Here is a 21,614-nt window from a genome sequence, read left to right on the forward strand (position 1 = left end):
ATGAAACAAGTTTAAATGTGTTGCGTTGCGGCTTTTATCCCCCATTCTTTATGACCTCGAGTTCTGCTGTAGCTGCACATCATCTTAAGTCTATCCACGTTATTCCTGCTGCTGCCTAAACTCTGCATGCCCTCTCCTCCTTCGCTCCCTCTGCTGTGCATCCCATCCCCATGAAGATAAACCTAATCCAGCCCTCTGCTCAGATTCATTTATGTTTAAGATTACCAATATTGTCCGTGGCTGAGTAGCCAGGGGGCAGGATCACATTTCTGGGATGCTGCTTAGCAGGCCAAACCAACTCTGACATTGCCATCAAAATAGTTGATGTGGCAGTCGCAGGCTTTCCTGACTGTGCAGAGCTCGCGAACTGCGATGCAAGGGCAACAGGAGAAATGTCCCACAGTGCCAGCCTGCTGCGCACATCAGGAATACAAGGTGGTGGACATGATGTATTAATCAAGAGGTCGTCATTACTCTCGTCTGGATGAATGTGCTGCAGATTAATGGTTACACAGCTGATCTGGGTCACCTAGAATTATTTAAAGACTCTATTCTGCTTTGCACCATTAGGTTTTAAATATTTGTTTTTAATTTAAGAGGTTATTTGGAAGCATCTCTTTGGATCCTTGCAAAGGAAGTCTCCTATGGGAATCTTCAATGTGAATGAAAGGGAAAAAAACGAATAGAAAACATGCTGATGAGATGTTCATTGCTTCAGATAACAGGCTTTAGGGAAAAGACTCCAAAGAGCCTTATTTTATTTATTTTAATTGCAGACAGTTCTTAAGAGTGCTGCTCTTCTACATACGAGTAGCAACACGGGGACCGAGTGTTTTTACTTCTCTGATAATCAAATACTTAGAAACATGTCTTACTCAGATGTGAAGAAACACCTCGGATTATCATGTTAGTTAACTCAAGGTGTCAAGAAATATTTATTGCTATTGGATGTTTTATAGTAAATTTTGATGACAACAGGCACTTTAAAATAAATATACCAACCAAGAAGACAATGCTGTATGTATATAAACCCTTTTATGTTATTCAAAGCCATCAACACATGGCCGAATCACATCTATTACAGCCTTTCACAGAACAGAGCTCACAGTAAAGTAGACTACAATGCTCTTTAATGTGCCTAACATGACAATATTCACGTTCATTTAACCAAAACTTGTATAATCACACATATCAAAAAGCACAATGTGAAGCCTCTTGCATCTTAAACATAAAAGCAGCTTCATGCAACTTGTTTAACATCTTCTTCTACACATCAAGAGTCACGCTGTGGAAGAGTGCCTTTAATTGTAAAGGGATTAGCTGATGGCATCGGTTCCTCCTGCTCCTCTCTAGGCAGATAAACCATATCAATCCTCCACCGAGCGTAATCAGTCTACACAAAAGGAGCAGAGGGACGGGAAGCTTCATTTGAATATCAGGCAAGACTCCATGCAGCAAAAAACTTGAAGGCTTCCTTATCTGTTAATATTTCCCATCCACAAATGTAAACAACGTTTCACAAACAGCTTGCGAAGCTCAACAGGAGCTTTGGACCTTATCAGAGATGTACATTGGTTATAAGTGATGTAACTGCTCCGTAAAGATCACTTCAGGAATTTCTGCTACACAACAATTAATTTCAGAAGGCAATGGTTGGATGCAAAAGACATTTGTTTATTCCTGACAAATCAAAACAGAATATACAGCGTGAGAAAACAACCAAAATCCCAATTTTCCAGATGAGTTCAACATAAGATTCAGGAAAGATGCTGTAACGTCGTGTCCGTGTCCAGCTGTCAGGAAAGAACTTCTTCATCAGCGAGCATTTCTTAACATTTCCAATCCTGCTGTCGTGTTCATCAAAGACCTGCAACACATAATCAGAGATAAATTTTGTACTTTAAAGCAGTGGTCCCCAACCCCCGGGCCTCGGACCGGTACCGGTCCGTGAGTTGTTTGATACTAGGCCACGAGAGTTGAGGCTCAGGTGTGAAATGTATGGTTTTCAGGGTTTTTATCGGTTTTCAGCGTTATTTTGTTATCGTTTTTATCGTTAACTCAGTTTTCCTGGGTCTTTTCACGTGTGTTATGAATAAATCTTCTTTTTTTCGGTACCGGTACTAGTTTTATTTTTTTGTATTTATTCGCGACACCTTAAAGGCCGGTCCGTGAAAATATTGTCGGGCATAAACCAGTCCGTGGCGCAAAAAAGGTTGGGGACCGCTGCTTTAAAGCACCCCCAGGGCTGCAACTGACCGTTATGTTCATCTAAAAATTAGTCTGCTGATTTTCTTTCATTACTTGCTTATAAATTCTCAGATGTCTTGAGCCACCTCTTTTTATTTTCCTAAGAAAATGGGAGCAGCGACTTTTTAAAATGTGTCCAAGCGTACATACAATTCGAACAAGCTTGAAAGTCAGTATTTGGTATGATTGTTTGATTAAACTATTTTCTGCATTTATAAATCCATTCATCCGTACAGCCTGACAATGATAGAGCCTCCACTGTGTTTTAAGGATGGCTCTACACGCTCAGTGTTGTACTTCCATATATGGTGATGACGATTTGAAGCAAAATTTTTAAATATGGATGTGTCACTTAACAAGACCTGTTGCCACTGGCAACACAATGGCTTCTTGACAGCCACTTTAACTCCGATGAGATTTTGGCAAACAGGGTCAGATGCATCTCTCAGGCCCTGTGTTAGGTCTTTGCTGGATCTTTTCCAGTTTCTTAAGGACATGAGTTTTTGGATACTGTTCATCTGCTCTAGATTGTTACATAGACCTGCCACTTCTTTTCCACCCTCCACTTGTCCAGTTTCCTTAAATTGCTTAAGGACTCACTGCACATCATGCTGAGATATGGCAGGTTTTCAGTTAATAGCACTTGAGGAGTGACCTTGTTGGTGCAAAAACTGTCTGCCTGTCAAACTGTGTTACCTTTGGCATTTGTTGATTCAATTAAAGAAATTGTGTATTTTTATTACCAAGTTGTCTGTTATGTGTGGACAATACAGGTTCATCCCTTGAATAAATTGCTCTTTTATCCTTGAATGATTCATAGGTGAGCATTAAGTTGCTTAAAAAGCAGCCGATGTCCAAAGAAAAACTTTGAAAGACCTTCCAAGATCCTGGAGAACCCTTGCTCACAACCACTTTTAAAAAAAACAACAACAAGATAGTTCTCCTTGGAAGCAAAATATAAAGAAATGATGGGTGGTTCAAGACTTTTGCACACTACTGTACAGGTGACTTTCTAAGTCAGTTACTTCATGCCCATATGCAATTATGCAATACAAATGTACAGAAAATAGAAATAAAAAGGGACCCTTACAGTACAGTAAAGGGCATTAAGGCATGAAATATTGATAAAGTAATAAAGTACTTGTTTTCTTACAAAGGTCCCCTCTGTGGTTTTTGCTTTTGTGTGTGTGTGAATTGTGTATGTCCAGTTGGAGGTACCCAACGACACGGTGAAGAAGAAAAAAAGCAAATAGCCTGTAAACAGGATCATGGACAGGAAATCCCATCAAAAGAAGATATTTTGAGAGAATAAACCGCACGGGGAGACATTTAATAAGTAATCCTTAGTGACTTACAGCTGTAAGTAGAGCTGCTATAAATGTGTATAGATTTAATTCAATAGGATTCAAACTGGGTCACTCAGCTATTAAAAGTGCAAAGTTAGTTGAGAGCAGTCTGACAGCAGTTTGCCTTTTCCTGGCAAGTACTGAAAGCTGCGGTTTTGCACTGCAGGCAGCTGCTGCAGAGGTGGAAGATAGTATAGCACCTTTTTCAATTAAACGTGCACAATAAACAGAAGATGGCGAATACTCTGAACTGTGACACGCTCGGTCTCAGTACAGAGTTTCATTTTTACTAAGTATTATTAAGCTATTATAAATGACAAATCCCCATCAGCTGCACTTTTATATACTAACAGTAAAAAAAACAATTGAGTGTTAAGTGATGCACTAAGGAATTTCACATTGCGTGATAAACAGATGACACAACATTTATAGCTTTTGTATAAGCATCCTTCACACTTAGTGCTGAAATAAGAGTGTTGACCATCATCTGTGCTTGTGTTATTATATTATTTTGTTCTGTAAAGCAGGACTAGTGATACAGTAACAGCAATCACCCACCTCTGCAGTGCTCTCCGGAACAGTTTAGCAACCTTGAGCTCATTTTTGATTTTATGAAACACCACCTTACAGTTTCCTTTGACTCTTAGTGCTTTCATTGTTCCTTCCTGGTCTAATATGCAGATATATTCATTCAAAAAGCATTCATAAAAATAGACCATGAAGCACTGGGCTGCACATCTTAAAAGAAGAAGAAGGTCACAAGTACTCCAATCACCAGTTAGCCCAGTATTAATACTTTACTGGACCCCCTTCTGCCTTAACAATTGCCTTAATTCTTTGTGGCTAGACTTCAAAAAGTTGCTAAAACATTCCTCAGAGATTTTGGTCAATGTTGACATAATAGCATCACATATTCAAAAATGCTCTATTAGATAGAGATCTGGTAACTGTAGAGGCCATTTGTACACAGATAAGTAACTGTTATGTTCAAGAAACATTGAGATAATTTGAGCCTTGTGGAGTGGTGTGTTATCCTGCTGGAAGTAACATTCAGAAGACACGATGGACACGGTAAGTAGACAAAAGGCACAAAGTGTACCAAGAAAATATCTGGCACACAATTACACCACCACCTCCTCCCCGAACCTTTGATACAAGGTAGGATGGATTCATGCTTTTATGTTGTTTACCCCAAATTTTAACTCTACCATCCAAGCGTCGTAGCAGAAATCGAGACTCATCACACCAGTCAACATTTTTTCCAGTCTTCTGGTGAGCCTGTGTAAATTGTAGCCTCCGCTTCCTGTTTTTAAGTGACAGGAGTGACACCTGGTATGGTCTTCTGTTGGTGTAGCCCACCTGCTTCAAGGCTTGGGGTGTTGTGTATTCTGAGATATTCATCTTTATAGCTTGGTTGTAACAAGTGTTATTTGAGTTACTGTTGCCTTCCTATCGCTTGAAGCAGTAAGTTCATTCTCCTCTGACCTCTGGCATCAACAAGATATTTTTGAGAGCTGCTGCTTGCTAGATACTTCATCTTTTTTTCAAACTATCCTTTGTAAACACTAGTGATGCTTGTGTAGAAGAATCCTAGCAGATCAGCAGTTTCTGAAAAGTAACTTAAAATCACCCTTCTTCCCCATTCTGATGCTCAGTTTGAACTTCAGCAGGTCATCTCGACCGTGTCTGCTGATTGTGTATACACATCTGTCAAACATCTGGTAGACTTAGTCCTTTGCCAAACGTTTTATCATTTATCGTTTACTACACAAAAATGTCAAAACGTTCACTAGCTACTGCTTCTTAAATGTGAGGATTTAATGACTGTTCTCTTTCATATTACTGTAAATGGAACATATCTAGATTTTGAGAGGCAATTTGGGTCCTTATATGCAACATGTTCAACAATTCCTGACAATTCATAGCTTAAAGTATAATTTTTTTTTTAAGTAACAGAATATAACTGGTGATGATAATCTCCTGCAGCCCCATTTAAAAATCTTGTAGTGCTAAGTGTACATAAAGTAAACAGTAGCTCTGAATGACTTCTAACTGTTCAAACACTTTAGGCTTTTTGCCTTTCCTCCCTGTGTGAATGCCTCCAGCAGTAAACAGACGTGGACAGCTGCAGGCAGCCTCCAGACTCAGCACTCTGAATGATAAAGAGCTGGTGCAGGGATCACCTGCCTTTTTGCTAGAGACACATATTAGACATTTCAAATACTCTAGTCTTGGCTCTCCATCAAGGCCCCGTTTACATCTATTAATGACAGAGTGATCAGTGTGAAATTCAGTCGGTGGTGACACACGACTGGAGAGTCAAACATAAGAGAGTTTAAAAAGGGCACGCTGTCATATTTCACCCTTAATGATATCCAGTTTCAAAATTTCAGTTTTGTCTAGCAGGATTGTTTATAGAGCCCCTTTCTACTTCCTGTGGACACAAGTGAATAAGTTCATACAACTGGATTCAAGTGTGTTAGAGGAATACACGGCACAAAAAGGCCCAGACTACCTTTCGATATGTCATATTTGATTTAAAATATTCTTTGTATCAGTCTGAGTGTACACTGAGCAAACCTTACTGTGACCTTAAAAAGTAATTAGGCACTTAATTGATTTGATGCATGTCATTAGTTACTCCAAGCATGCAAATCAAACATATCTACTGTATTAAAGGTCATGTCTGTCAGCCAAAATCTATTTTTTCCCCAGCAGACGCTAACGCTTTCCATATGGAAAGAAAGCTTAATTTCTAATTACCCTATGAAAAATTCCAAAGTGTGGCTCTGAATATCAAAATCTGTAATGTACTAAAAAGAAAAGAACAAAAAAAACCCCAAACTGACACTGATCAAGTAAAACCCATTTAAAAACTGGCTTTTGCATTTAAAAAGGCTACTTTGAACATTGCCATGAAATTAACTATGCAAATCTGGTTGGGGGAGCGGGGGGTACAATACTTGGTCAAGATAACAAGACTTCAGTTACCAAATGTGATATGAATTTCTTATTACTGAACAGTTCAGTGCAAGTTCTAAAAGTGTTGCAGTCTCAACGAAATGATTGCTTTTGCTTTCAATCCTTTTAAAAATCACAAAAACAAATTGGCTGGAAAATAAGGTTTTATCAGCTTGTTTTATACTGCAAAGGCACATTTTCAGTGGGTGTCGTTTACCGCCCTTCTAAATGCTTATCAGTGCATGTAAACAAGCACATGCACACATGCCTGCATAAACAGCTAAAATGTGTAACGTTTTAATTAAAATCCCAACTCCTCTGTCTCTTTAGATCGTTAGAAATAGAGACGCAGATCCACAAAGGGAAAGAGGTCGCTGGTAACGCCAACAGACGCAGGGGTCTCATTTATCAGTCTTATTTAAATTGGCTCATGCTAGTTTTGAAATCTTAAGGGTCTAGTTGGATGTTCTCACTGCAGGGACTGCGGAGATGACTAATTAGGTAGAGGGATGTGGCAGAGACAGAAAAAACTATGTATGTCGGGCAGTGCGTAAGCAAGCTCACCCACACGGACATGCAAAGCCACATTTAACTATGTTTACAGATAAGCCGTGACATTCTGACCACTCACAGATGAAACGTAAAATTGCCTACGCTGTGACAACAGGGTGTCATGGTGTAGGAAATATGACATGTGGTTTCATAGCCAAAATAAAGTTTTTTCTTTTTTCTGACTAGGACTTCATGGGGCATTACTAGGAATGTTAGCAGTACAATAAAGGCTGTTTTTGAAAAATGTGTAACTGTGTCCAGTCAAGAAACAATTGTTTCAGATATTTCTGTTTAATATGTTTGTCTGCGTGTGTAGACAACAGCTTTGCAAAAAATTGTAACCGATTTGCTATTTTTGCAGATTTATCCATTTAAAATATGCAAACATGCAACATTTAATTAGAAACTCTTAGCAGACTGATTTTGTGTTATTGCTGTTTTATCGCCAACCTAATGTACCAAAGGTTCTTTGAAGAGAACAACTGACTGCGAGTGGTTGGAGATTTGGTCACCATCGCAGGCTGAGTAGTCATGATCATGCCACGATCTTCAACTACTGTTTTTCCTAGTTTGATTGGAGCATTAGGCCCGTGTCACACAGTCCCAGAGACCTATTGGCAAACATCTGGCAAGCACTGGTGGTTAGGGTCAAATGTATATTCTTTGGCTGGTGGCAAGTGCTTCCTGGAGGTTGTTGGCAGACACAAGGTGAAATTGGTCACAGTTTTCACTGCTTGTAACCAGTTTTAACGAGCAACTGTCTCCAACCTTGACTTGGTCGATATACATTTTTCCCTAAAGAGTGACGGTTGCAGGGGATTTACTGACCGGTCTTCTAGGCCTTTTTGGGACTTTAGCCTTACAGAAATCAAGTGATTTTAAGACAGACTGTAGTAATAATTTTTTCAGCAACTTTTTATATTATGTCCTTTCTATATAAATAACAGACATAAAGAACATTTGCTAAATGATCTATACAATGTAGCAATCTATCAATCTTTTTGTGAGCAAATTCTTACTTGGACACATTTATAGCTGAAAACAGACTGAAAATTTATTAAATATTAAACACGAAGCTTTTAACTCAATTAAAACTAAATTACAGTTTAAAAAACCATTTACTAAATGTTTGCTTCCAACTTATCAATGTTAAATCTGGCATTAAATGTTACCCATGTTTCCAAATTTCCTGACATTTCATAGATAATTAACCAATTTATCAAGACAATATGAATGTCTGATAGTGAGAAATGATTCCTTCATTGCAGCCATAATCCAATATGCTCCCGATCTATACAACTAAGAAGACATATGGCCATTTAAATAAACAGTCAGTCTGAATGCGTTATATTAAGTCTCAGGACAAATTGTATCTGTCTTCAGAGTCCGTGTCTACGGATGACGTATGTTTCCTCATGTGTTTTCGGTACAATCATTAATGCGGACATCTGTGCAAAACATCCTCAATCATGTCCCTGCCAAAAGAAAAACAGAGGCATAGTCTCAATGAATTCAATCAAATTTCAATTGCCTTGTGATGCTTTCTTTTTGTGCTTAGGAGCAATAGTATTGGCAAGTGTCAGAATTCTGTTATTAGCTGGAGTGCTGTTATGTTGGATGCAATCCTGATCCACTAAAAAGCATGCTGTCAAGAGCTCTGGGCATGATTAATTAGGTCCCAGGTCCTAGGTCGGAAAAGATTCCACTCCAAGACAATGAAATAGTTAGGGTATGGGCAGTTCAGCTGGCTAGTCTATATCCAATAACAAAATTTGCATGGGAATCTGTGCAAGCAGCTTCAAGAAAAAAGAGAAGAAAAGAAAATCATGCCACTGCTGGGATAGGAGGGTGGATAGGACAGGGTTGCAAAGCTGACAAACAAAAAGACCCCTTTGTTTTTATCAGTGTAACTTTTGGCTGCCTGGCAATCACCCTCCTGCATTCCAAACAGAGAGCATTGCCAGCTGAGGGGAAAGCGAAAATGAAAAAAAGCTGTGATGGCAAAAGCAAGTGTCTGTATTCACTGACACTGTTGACAGTCGGGAGTGAAGACAAGGTTCATGTGGGAAAGGCAAAGATTTAAAGAAAAGGGAAAAGAAAAAAAAGCTGGAGGGGAAAAAAAGGTCTGAAATATCATATTGGTGATGCATTCATACTTTCATGAGGCAGTGCGTTGAAAAGATGAAAGGAAAGGTGTAAATCATGGCTATGACGTAGAGTACTGCAAGCAAGAGATTAGAGCAGCATGAAATTCAACCAGTGTTTGGACAGCTATAGAAGCCAGTTTGGCAGAAGATCTGCATTTGAATCTATTGGGATGCCGTGTAAAGTGTAAACATGAACAAGATGCAAAGATTGTAAATTAAGCCAAATATTTAGATGAAATTGTTACTGTGCTGCTGGAAACATTCCTCAAAGATTATGGTCCACATTGACTTGACAGCATCAGGCAGGTGATACAGACTGCATATACTTGATGCCAATCTTCCTTTCCATCACATCCCAGAGGTCCTCTATTAGACTGAGATCTGGTGACTGTGGTCACTGTTTGAGAACAGTGAACTCGCTGTCATGTTTAAGAAACCACTAAGATGTTTTGAGCTTTGTGGCATGGCACAATTTGGTATTTATATTTCTGTGTAAAATCAACACCATAGGTATTTTGTAACAACAAACCCTTCTCTAACCCTACGCCGTAACCTGATATGCACCTCCCTAGGATTATAACTACACATCCCCGTCGACAAAGCCAATGCAGATAGAAATGTTGGCAACAGCACTGGCCACTTCCATAGGGTACGTCACTGGCTCTATGTATATTCACTACAGCAGTATAAACTATGCACTATCCTGCTGACAGCAGCCATAATGGATGCACTTGGTCAGCAACAATACTCAAGTAAGCTGTGGTATTTAAATTAAGCTTAGTTAGTAAGGGGTCCAAAGAGAATACTGCAGTTTGAACATCAGTAGGCCATTTTGACCATATCTACATGTCTAAATATAATAAGATGCTGCCATGTGATTGGTTGATTAAACATTTGTGTTAACGAGCAGTTGAACAGATGTACCTAACTAAGCGGCCAGTGAATGTAATGATATAAGGTCCTCTATTATGTTTTTCCTAACAACTTCTATATGTGTTCCTGTTAGAGGTAATTTTACAATAATGGGTTTACTGTTGTAGCTACTTTGGCCATTACAGAAATAGCTGAAGTAACTGCAAATTGCCTATTAATTTTCATAAACTATTAATTTTTACGATGATCAGGATTATAAGATTTTCATTTTCCTGCAACTCTCTGTTTCATTTGATATAAATATAAAAGTTATTAAAATGTTATACATTTTATGAGCTTTTTAGTCCTTAGGAATACATGAAAGAGCAAATGTTTTAATGTAAAATCTTATCTTTAAATACTTGTCAGATAAATATACCAGGCCAAAAAAATGTGGAATAAAACAAGTATCTGAAAATTCCATTTAACTAGATTTCTATGTTTCATTTGGGCACTGTGGTTTAAAAAGTACATCTAATATTTTTTATTCTTCTCTATTAAAGGGATAACCATGACCCAATCTCCACCTCTCTGTTAACAGCCAAATGACTCAATCTATGCTGCCACCTACTGGACAGAACTATCAAGAATGCTGCAGTGCTCTCAAAGCTATAAACCTTATTAATTTTCCCACCTCAGTATATGCTCACTCTTGCATGAGCTCAAGACAAGCTGATGCTCCCTGCAGAGCTGTAGTATCCAGTGCAGTCTGTTGAATATCTCTGGGACAGCTGGACAGTATTCAGCTCAAACTCTCCAAAACAGTAAGCACCAAATTTCTGTAATGAAAACACATTAAATTCATAAACCTGTTAAAAAAAAAAAAAATACAATAAATACAAATATATATATATATATATACACATACATTCAAGACTATTTCAGACAACCGTGTGCTACAACAAAGCAGGACAACTTGTGTTGACTTCAAACAGTCAGCACTGTGTTAGAAAGTTAAAAACTGCTTGTCAAATTCAATTGTGAAAACAAGGTAAGCTGTCGCAAACATGGTATTATCATATTTATAGGTGGCTGAGTGTTTGCCTGCTACCTCTGTGTCACTTTCAGAGAAAAAAAAAACAGCAGCAACAATGTTGTTATTCAAACAAAGACCTTCTCTGTAGAGGAGGGGAAGGTGAATGTCAGAGCTTTTCATCTCCAGTGTCGCATTTCAGTTGTCAAAACTCCACCAGGAAGATTTTGCAACCTGACTCTGACAAGTGTTTTTTTTTTTTAAACAACACAAACAACCAAGAGTCTTTGAGCTGTACTGGTGCGTTATTTTTATTTTTTATTTTTTTACCAAAAATAACAACTGCTAATAAAGTACATTCTTAAGTAGTGTTCCCTAATATTTCTGCCAAAATAGCAGGTTTTCAGTAGTCAGTCAGCACAGACTGTATATAAATGATAGACACAGAAACACCCATTAATTTGTGGGCTCGCTTTGAAGCCTCAACTTTAGAATTTTTGTTAGAATTTTGTTTTGAAAAGTGTCACTTTCATGTAGTGTTCAGTGTCTGCTGCAGACACTTTTTAGGCCTGTCACGTCTTATATTGTTCACTTCACTTCGTTTTCTTAAGTTTTTTAAGGACACACTACTTACCAGGCAGAGATATGCTAGGTTTTTGGCTAGTACCTAATTCGGAATCGCCTTGTTGGTACAAAATATTATTTTATGCCTGTCAAACTGTAGACTCTAGACTGAAGTTAAGAAATTGGAACAAATAATATGTTTTTACTACTTTTCAATTTCTAACAAAGTGCCTAAAGACACAATTGAATATTGGTTGTTGAGGCTCACTCCTCTTTTAATATAAAAGGTCTACAGCTGTGACACAAAAAATAGGTGGGGGGAGGCGGGGGGGGCAATTTTGACATATCACACTAGGAGAAGCACATGAGGAAATTGTTATTACTGGTTCAGTTTCAGGGTGGCAAAACAAGAGTGCATCAGTGTTTCCCAACTGGACATGAAGTCATAACTATACACAATTTGAGCTTGGACTGCCGTGAAGCAGATCAGGTGGTTTAACGTTAAATTAGATAGCTCGTATCACAACTAATGTGAGAACATAATCGATTTGTCCCAGGTGAAATGAAAACACCTTTTCCCTAAAGAAGATAAATGTAAATCAGAACCAAAAATCAATACAATACTCTCAATTTTCATGTTTTTTTTTCACTAAAAGAGCAAAGAAGCAATTAACTGACAAGATCATATGGGACGAGCTGTGGACAAGTCAACCACAGCTGGAAAATCTATACATAATATACTTTAAACAAAAACAATGTTGCATCAATTGGATGGTGTAATATTGCTGCAGGCTCCTGAACATAGCAATTAAGACGCATTTGTATTCATTTATTTATGCATTTTAGAGTTTTTATACATTTTCCCAATTAGTATATACACAAAATTCTAACACTGTATTTTATTTTTTCACCAATTGAAACTATGTGTATTGTGCCAAAACAGTAAAACGTTTTTTGAATGGACTGGCTTTTATATAGCACTTATCTAGGCTTTTTGACCACCCAAAACAATCTTTACTGTGGGAGGAAGCCAAAGACCCCAGAGAAAAGCACAAGGAGAACATGCATATGCCACAAGGAAGCCCCAGGAGTCAAGGAGACTCAAGTTGGCACTCGTCTTACTGTGGCGTTGGCACTACTAACCACTGCACCTCCATCCCGCCCAGTGCTGTTGCCTACCATATTATTATTAACTGCAGACAAGAAGTGAGTATGTGTCTCAATCCAACAGTAGTAAATTTCAGCTAACCTTTAGTATGTTTTTGGCATCAAAAGCCTCTCTTTCATTGACGGTTTGACGTCCTGCTGCGCCCGTATCTTCCACTGTAAAAACACGAGAGTGTAAAGAACAAGCTGACCAATAAAGCACAGAACACACAGATACAGATATGTTATCTCAGTGATAAACTAACATGTTTACTTGAACCTGTCAGTGGCTTTACAACAGTAAGAGCAAAATCAAGGATATTTAGTTAGTAAAATTAGTTTGTGAAATAGGGACTAAGAAGATGAAAAAAACTGAATTTTAATAGGGCTTATCCACAAGGCGGTAAACATGGTCAGCAGTGGCACAGTCTCTGTGTTGTGTTCCTGGTAAGCCCAGTACAAATTTGAGAACTGCTCCTGGACTTGATCCATGTCCAAAATGAATGAAGCTTTTGTCAGAGTACTTGGAAAACATGCAGCTCAGTGCACGTAAACAGAACTGTGGCCAAACAGAGAACTGCCTCCCCGATTCCTCTCTGCACAATTTTGTTGTCAGAATTGGTCAAGACTCTGCTTTGTCGTCACTGCAGCTACACTCCAAGCCAAAAGATATGAGGGGAAATCGGCAAACATTCACTGGGCGGCAGCAATCAATACGATCCCAGCAGTTCAATAACTTCTCTACTATGCCTTTGTGCGAGTCAGGCTGGCATGTGTGTGTTTATGTCTTTACCTGTGGAGTCTTTTCTGAACAGAGTGTTCATCACAGTACCATGTAGCTTCACTCTGTCCCACTCTCGGACCATCAGCCCTGCAGAGACAAAATGCTCTACCAGTCTGTCTGCAATCACCTGCAACCTATAATGTGATGCCATTAAAATAGAACAGAGATTAAAGAAATAAAGTTAAAACAGTAAAATGTTGGATTTTTGTAATGTTGTTATTTAACTATTCACTGATGTACTAACCTGTCAGATCCATCTGGAACATTGACCTTAGCGTACAAAACATCCACCATTGCTGGGTCATCATTCATGTACTCTATGCCTGTCACCTCCAGTGGGAGAGGTTTTCCTTCAGTGATGTCTCTAATGAAAAATCAGACAAAGAAAATCATTGTGGTGTAACACAAACTGTATTTTTTTTAAATAAATGTTACAGTAAAACTGTCTGGATATGTAAACAGCTAATCAAGGTAGTAACGTACAATGACACAGGTTCTCCTATTCAGAAATAAGGCTGGAGGTGGTCAGAAAGTTAACAACGATGCAACAATTCAGTCCACACACTGCATTCATAACTCACTGCATTTAGATAAAGATTTCCTGTCAATACCTGAGGTCAGAGGAGAATGGCCAGATTGCTACAAGCTGACAGCAAGGAAACAGTAACTTAAATAACCACTAGTTACAACCAAGCAATGCCGAGAGCATGTCTGAATGCACAACCGCATTCACACATGGTGCCACTCCTGTCAGCTAAGAGCGAGAAATTGAGGCCACAATTCGCATGTGCTCAACAAAATGTTAAAAATGTTGACTGGTCTGAGGAGTCCAGCGACATTCAAATCAGAGTAAATAAAATGAAAGCATGGACCAATTTTGCTTTGTATACAGTGGCTGGTGATGGTGTAGTGGTTTGGCTACTGTTTTCTTGGCACATATTGGGTCCATTAGTACCAATCTGAGAATTGCTACTGACCATGTCCATTCCTTTATTAGACAGTGTACCAATCTTCTGCTGACTGTTTCCAGCAGGATAATGAATCATGTCACAAAGCTTGATCATCTCAAACTGGTTTCAGGAAGTTGAGTTCACTGTATTCCACTGGCCTCCAAAGTCAATAGAACCCAATTCAATAAAACTCTTTTGCCTCGCCTCTGTCAGTGCGCCCCAGGGCAGTTGTGGCTACAATGTAGCTTGCCATCACCAGTGTGTGAATGTGTGTGTGAATGGGTGGATGACTGAATGTGTAAAGCGCTTTGGGGTCCTTAGGGACTAGTAAAGCGCTATACAAATACAGGCCATTTACCATTTTGGGTAGAATGATGGATTCTCATAAATGTGCAGCTGACAAATCTGCAACAACTGGACCACAATGTCAGAGGAATGTTGTCAACACCTTGTTGAATCAACGTCATGAAGAAGGCCACTTTTTTGCTTTCAGAGGCCACTCTGAAAACAAAAAAGGATGCTTGAAAGGTGTAACTAATAACTGATGTATAAGCATACACCAATGAACAAAAACATTTTTACCAACCCATAAGACTGACAGTTACAGATGATTTTTAAATTATTTTTCTCCTTTTTTAAAGCACCACATAAGTTTTGAAAATATGAACCAATATGAACAAATAGATTATTGAGCAGGATTCTGCTAGTCGATCCTAAGTGCACAGCAAAAGCTTTAAGGAAGGCAGCTTTATCTTTTTTGCGATGAGCGGATGGAACAGCAGCTGGAAGTGTTGAAATCTTTAAACGCAGTGTACTTCTTTACCCTGGATTTTCATTAGGAAGGTTAAACATTACTTTGCTCTTTAAATCTATGAATTAATTTCGCCTAGTGTGACATTTTTTTATTAGGATTATTTTACTGATTGTTGTATAATTTATAATTTTGTGTTTCATTTTATAATGTTAGTATTTTTCAGTCAGTGATTGTTTTACATATACATTTTTTTTTACTGCTCTTATTTTATTTACTTATTTTTAGATCGCTTATGTTTAACATTTCATTCTGTTTCAAAGTGCAATTTCTTTTGTAGTCATACACCAAAATCATTAAGTGCTTTGTATAATGCAATAACCTTGTTCGGGCCTTACCTGATGAAGTTTTGACACTCTTGGAGATGTTCACATGCTTTTCTCACTTCCATTTCATTTAACAGAGCCAAGGTGCCGATGGTCAAGTGGAGCTTTGCAGGGTTCTGAAATATGCTTTCCTCTACTCCATGATCCTACAGAACATGGAATTTGTTAATGATGTAAAATGCTCTCCTTAAGCAATACATTGCCATAACTGCCCCTCACTGTCACCAGTTATATTTTGGATCCTTTTTACAGAAGATACCTGTGAACATTGCTTCAAAACCTCGTCTTTAAATCTCAGGAATCCCTCTTGAACTTTTGAGTCGTTTAAAGGGAATGACAAAAAGTGTGTGAAGGGCTGCTTCCTCCGGAAACTCTCAACAAGGACCTCGACCCGAGTGACAGCAGATGAAACTGCAGTTTTGGTGGAACCTGTAATGACTGTTACACAATGAGGGAGGGAAATTAGTGAAGGGAAATATCTTTTGCTCTCTGTTCAGTTTTTACGTAACATTTGCCCTTAGTCCCCACCAATCTGCCCTTCCACTCCTTGTTTTGGGATGTTAATAGACGTCTTTGTGTCAAACTCCAGACGTTTACGCGTTTCTCCTTTTTTCCCAATGATGTATCTACAGAACACAAAGAAAACAGAGAAACACAGACAGACGTTATGCTGCTTACAGAATCTTGTATTATTTTCAGAAAGTGAAAGGTTAAGGACAACCAAAGCATGGGTCTACTTATGATCTGTTGATGACACACTTGTAAAGAACACTTGGGACATCGATGGCACAGCGATATCCTTTATCACTCTGTTCAATTAAGTGGGTATCACAGGTTTCATCTTCTCCAAGCTCTTCATCATCTAGAAACACAGAAATATACTCACATTTTTAAAAAGAAACTGTGCTTAAATCTGAAAGCATTATCTGGAGCTTCTTACAAACATGTATTTTACCTGTTAGCGGATAGTTCTCGACTTACCTGGTGGTCCCATGTAAGAAAACTCTTCCTCTTCCTCATAATGATCTTCCTTAATTATATTCCTGCGGTATATTCTTCCATTTATATTTATAAGAGGTGGACGTAAGACATCCATACTGGTAAACTAGCTAGTGTTAGCAAACCTGTGCAAATCTGACAACAGAAACGACGGTTTGGGCGATACTGAGGTGACTTTTGGTGACGTCAAAAACACTTAATAGATAATATACTAGCTTGTCAGCTAAGTGAAAATTGTATAAAATTGTCTGTCTTTCAAAACTTATTTAGCTAGCTAGTTGGAACTGTCCTGGTTAGTGACGTTTTAAATATGTCGGAAAATGTGTTAACAGATCTACAAAAGTCATTGAACGACCTTTTAGCGACAGACGACTGAGACGAGCCATCCCTATGATTGTAAAATCTGCGATAGCAGCAACCCCTGTCGCGACGAACGTAAAATGCGGTCTCTGTCGTAAACTACTGGTATACGTCTGAAAAACAACAAAAACTGGCTGGATTTTAAGTTGTTATATTTGCTGTGACATCGACGGTAAGTTGTACTTTTAAATAAAAATGGAGACTTCTTGCCATATTATATTTGTTAATATTTCTGCTGGGTGGTTATCATCAACATTAGTATAAGCAGAATAGTTAGCTTTATTGCTAGCAATGTTGTATCATTAAAACTAGTGAAACAGTCCCTCCAAGCTAACCCCTACCGGTTGGTTTGGATGTTTAAAAGCCTTTGTGATTACTAGAACATGAACCACCTTGCTTTATCTGTGTTTGACACATTAAACTGGTAGTAACAACAGTCGTTGTTGTGTGTGTTGTTTAAAGTTTATCGAGGCAATGGCCGCGTCTTCTTCGTCCTCTTCTGCGGGAGGAGTGAGCGGCAGCTCCGTGACTGGCTCCGGGTTCAGTGCTTCCGAGCTCATCCCACCAAGGAAAGTCCTCTATACGTATCCAAAAGGCGCAGGGGAAATGATGGAAGGTACGATGAAGGAAAAACGGATAAAAGTACTTGTATAAAAGCTGCCCAAATGCTCCCAAATAGCCAGGAGGTAGAAATCATATGAAAAGCATATATAATGGTAGGAGGTTTGCAACATAATACCTTAATATTATAATATCTGCCAACTTTAGTATAACACTGAGAACATATGTGCCTGTGTTTCTAAAGTATTTAAGAAAGATATGTTACTACAAAGCAGAGTCTGCCTCTCTTCTTCACAATCAAGTGCTTTCTCTTGCACATGGTAGACACATTAAGATAAAGCGAAACCCTTAAGCCTTTTAAGCCTTTTATGCTGTGTGGGGCATGGCATAGATTCAACAAAGGTGCTGGAAACATTCTTACCAGTTTCTGGTCCATATTGACATGATGTTATTAAACAGTTGCTGCACATCCATGATGCAAATCTCTTGTTCCACCTGGTGACTGTGGAGGCAGTTTGAATACAGTGAACTCATTGTCATGTTCAAAAAGCCTGTTTGAGATCATTTGAGTCGTGTGATATGGTGTGTTATCCTGCTGGAAGCAGCCATCAGAAAATGGGTACACCGTTCTCATAATGGGGTGGACATTATCAACATCAATACTCAGGTAATATGTGGCATTTAAATCATGCTCAAGAAAGAAAATATCTCCCACACAATTAGACCACCATCAATAGCGAGATCCAGTGATACAAGGCAGGAAGGATCCATACTTTCATATTGGTCCCGCCAAATTCTGACCCTAAAAATGTGGCAGCAGAAATCGAGACTCATCTGACCATGCAGCATTTCTTTTGTCTATTGTCCAGTCATAATTTCCTGTTCTTAGTTCATAGGAGCGGCACACGGTGGGGTCTTCTGCTGCAGTAGCCCAGCTGCTTCAAGATTTGTTGTGTTGTGCATTCAAAAATGCTCTTCTTACTTTGGTTTTAACAAGTGGTTGTTTGCATTGATTCTTGCTTCGCTATCAGCCTGAAGCATTTTGGATATTCTTCTCTGACCTCTGAGATCACCGAGGTATTTTCACCCAGAGAACTGCTGCTCACTGGATATTTTATCTTTTTCGTACGATTCTCTGGAAACCTTCGAAAACCTCGGTTGTTTGGGAAAATCCCAGTACATCAGCAGTTTCTGAAATGCCAACAACTTTGCCACATTCAGAGTCACTTGACTCACTTTCTTCCCCATTCTGACACTCGGTTTGAACTTCAGGAGGTTGTCTTGACCATTGAGTTGCCCTGTGATTCACTGATTGCATGTTTGCGTTATCAAGCCGCTAAACAGGTGTGCCTAATAAGATGGTGGTTGAGTGTATACTAATGGATGATGTCTCTTAGGCTTTGACATTGTAATGTTTTTTAAAAACCCAAAACTATTTTAGCTGTATTTTACTGTTGTTGTACTTCTTATGTCATAAATATATGAAATATTTTAAGATCTCTTTCTGATGTAGCTTGAAATCTACGTTTTGGCTTTTATTACCCTGGAGACCAAAGCTTGAATAAGAATTCTTTATTTGACTGAACTTTTTTTTTCATTTTACGTTTCTTTTTAGATGGCTCTGACAGATTTTTATGCGAGTCTGTATTCAGCTACCAAGTGGCCTCAACACTGAAACAGGTTAAACATGGTAAGTCTAACTATATTTGCATAGCCTCACATTAGTCTTGGTTGATCTAACACGGGTGCCAAACTCATTTTACATTATAGGCCACATATAGCCTACCTTCATCATAAATGGGCTGGATGAGTGAAACTCCCATTTCTCACAGTGTAACTAAAATTTTATCCCTGCGAGATATATAGACGGTGAAAAAACAAACATTTTTTGTTTTGATCCATTACTTAATCACGTTGGCATCATATAAATGGTTATCATTATTTAACTGTATTTTTATGAAAATACAGTTAAATTTATGCCCACCTTCAGTTGTTCTAAAGCCATGTGGGCCGAATTAAAATCTTTAGTTCTGGCTCCCAGGCTTTACATTTGACACCCCTGATCTAATAGAAACAGGTATACTAATGAGTAATGTCCATTCTTACAGATCAGCAAGTGTCTCGAATGGAGAAACTCGCGAGCTTGGTGGAGGAGCTAGAAGCAGACGAGTGGCGGTATAAACCTATTGAACAGCTATTGGGATTCACACCATCTTAAATAAAGAGATTCAGATGTCTTTTGCTTATTTAATCAGCCAAATAGAAGGAAAATGTAACCTTTTTTTTCAAGTTACAAATGATATTCCTGCTGTATTCTGTATCATAAGTTTAAAAGTGTTATCTGGAGATCCCAAATGTGAGATGTGTTATTTTATCACTTCTATATGATTGTTTTATTTTTAAACCACTTATTACATTAAACCCAGCATACTAAATAAAATCTTGTCAACAACATTCTTATAAATTAGTAACTACACAATTCACAAGGTAACAGATTTTCCATCTGCTTTAGGCTGTTCAAGATGATTCTCTCATTGGAATTAGCCTTCATGTTAATGTAAATTCTACATTTGGTATTAAATCCCTGGAAGAGAAGCATTGTGTTTCCAAATGGCTCCAATGTAACTTATAAACGTAAAGCCTGCTGCACTGTTGGTCTCTTCTCCTTTCTGTGTATGTCCTTATTCCACCAGCAATTGGAACAAAACAAAGAGAGCTTGTAAATAAAATCAGACTTGGGACATTCTTCACATTGGTTGCTGTTTGTTTTGCCTGGTGCTGTGTATTTTGTCCAACTCCACCTCACCGTGTTAAGTTTTGTTAAATCCAAGGATAGAAAAGTCTCAATGCTGCTTTTTTTGTGGTATGTATTTTGATATTGCTGTTGTTCATTCTGTTCTTTGAACGAGCTGAAGTCTGAAACCCATCAGTGCAGTTTTCCGTGCCACTTTTGTCTTGTGGTGACAGTGAGTAAACGTGCAAATCTTGGTGTTTTCCTCAGTGAATGATTGTCTTCAAGCAAGTGAAGGGTGGGAGTGTACAGAGTGTACTGTACTGTACTGTACAGTGTTTCAGGACAGCCCTGAACACAACAGGACACACCTCTGGCTGGAGCCTAAATTTGTTTTTCTAGTTTGTTTCTGGCCACACTTTCTGAGAATCCAATTAAAAAGTTATTTCTCATAGTTTTTGTTGTTTTTACTCAAGCTACTAAATCTTCTTAATCCACGTCCCAGCTAAAGCTTTCTGATAACTTTTTTATAGCATCCACCTCAGAACATAGTGTTCGTACACGTGTTTATGTATTTCAGTTCCTGTCTAACATAGTACAGTGTATTCCACGCCTACTCACGTGCAGAAATGCAGCATAGCCTCTGGCTGCTTTCCAACATACAGCTGTGAGCAAAATGTGTACTATGTAGCCTATGGCCCCGACACAAATAACTTGCTTTTGTATTCTAACAAATCCGCTATATGTTTTTACTCTCATACACAGTTTGTGTTATGCTTTAAAACACTTTGCTAACACCAGAGCATCTTTTGTGATGAAGTAATAAATGGTGCAAAGATGCTACAATAACAACCCCCCGGCGCATTTCTGCGTACAACGTTGCTAAATAACTCATATAATAATAATAATGATGATAACATATGTAATTTATGTGCAGTCTTTTTGTTTGTAACTCAAGGGTAAATGTAGAAAGAGGTGTCCCGTAGCCGTTTTTATTATCTGTTTTGCCTTGTGCACAGCGCACTGAGTGTTCTCTGCATCTCTGTGTGCCAGATAAAAAATTCTGATGTAATGGTTTAGCAAAACAGGTGACGTAATGTGCACTGCAACACTGAACCTGCTCATCCAGGCCTACATTCTGTTAAAATGTAGGTGCACATACAGCAAAACGGTTTACCAAATACCCACATAAGATATCAAACAAAGAAACAACAAGATCATTTTCAAGCCCACTCAAGTCCCCT

At 38.5% G+C, this 21,614-nt stretch overlaps 2 protein-coding genes across 3 annotated transcripts; one reads left to right on the top strand and one right to left on the bottom strand.

Moving 5' to 3' along the window:
* Positions 1–1,513: 1,513 nt before the first annotated feature.
* On the bottom strand, positions 1,514–17,183 carry ascc1 (activating signal cointegrator 1 complex subunit 1). 2 transcript variants are annotated; one of them, XM_006791095.3, is made up of 10 exons: positions 16,701–17,179; positions 16,479–16,581; positions 16,248–16,345; positions 15,979–16,157; positions 15,732–15,865; positions 13,877–13,996; positions 13,642–13,766; positions 12,952–13,025; positions 10,800–10,944; positions 1,514–1,867 (listed from the first exon to the last, which is right to left on the bottom strand). In XM_006791095.3, exons 1-9 carry the CDS (start codon positions 16,813–16,815, stop codon positions 10,828–10,830), a joined length of 1,065 nt encoding a protein of 354 aa, XP_006791158.2. In that variant the 5' UTR covers positions 16,816–17,179; the 3' UTR covers positions 1,514–1,867; positions 10,800–10,827. The 2 variants fall into 2 exon arrangements, with proteins under 2 accessions (XP_006791158.2, XP_006791159.2); XM_006791096.3 differs by lacking the exon at positions 1,514–1,867 and adding an exon at positions 1,874–8,581 and having other exon boundaries at positions 16,701–17,183.
* Positions 17,108–20,396, top strand: anapc16 (anaphase promoting complex subunit 16). Its single transcript, XM_006791097.3, has 4 exons — positions 17,108–17,250; positions 17,541–17,694; positions 19,255–19,329; positions 19,748–20,396. The coding sequence occupies exons 2-4, from the start codon at positions 17,553–17,555 to the stop codon at positions 19,855–19,857; spliced, it is 327 nt and encodes a 108-aa protein (XP_006791160.1). The 5' UTR covers positions 17,108–17,250; positions 17,541–17,552; the 3' UTR covers positions 19,858–20,396.
* Positions 20,397–21,614: the final 1,218 nt, after the last annotated feature.

The sequence above is a fragment of the Neolamprologus brichardi genome, chromosome 8 (assembly GCF_056152115.1).
Source record: "Neolamprologus brichardi isolate AB-2024 chromosome 8, ASM5615211v1, whole genome shotgun sequence".
NCBI lineage: Eukaryota > Metazoa > Chordata > Actinopteri > Cichliformes > Cichlidae > Neolamprologus > Neolamprologus brichardi.

Coding starts and splice junctions, on each gene's coding strand:
- ascc1 (XM_006791095.3), bottom strand. CDS start 16,815: ATGGATGTCTTACGTCCACCTCTTATAAATATAAATGGAAGAATATAC. Junction 13,997..15,731: donor GAGTGTCAAAACTTCATCAG/GTAAGGCCCGAA, acceptor ATTTTTCATTAG/AGACATCACTGAAGGAAAAC. Junction 13,767..13,876: donor GTTCCAGATGGATCTGACAG/GTTAGTACATCA, acceptor ATCACATTATAG/GTTGCAGGTGATTGCAGACA.
- anapc16 (XM_006791097.3), top strand. CDS start 17,553: ATGGCCGCGTCTTCTTCGTCCTCTTCTGCGGGAGGAGTGAGCGGCAGC. Junction 17,695..19,254: donor CGCAGGGGAAATGATGGAAG/GTACGATGAAGG, acceptor GTTTCTTTTTAG/ATGGCTCTGACAGATTTTTA. Junction 19,330..19,747: donor ACTGAAACAGGTTAAACATG/GTAAGTCTAACT, acceptor CCATTCTTACAG/ATCAGCAAGTGTCTCGAATG.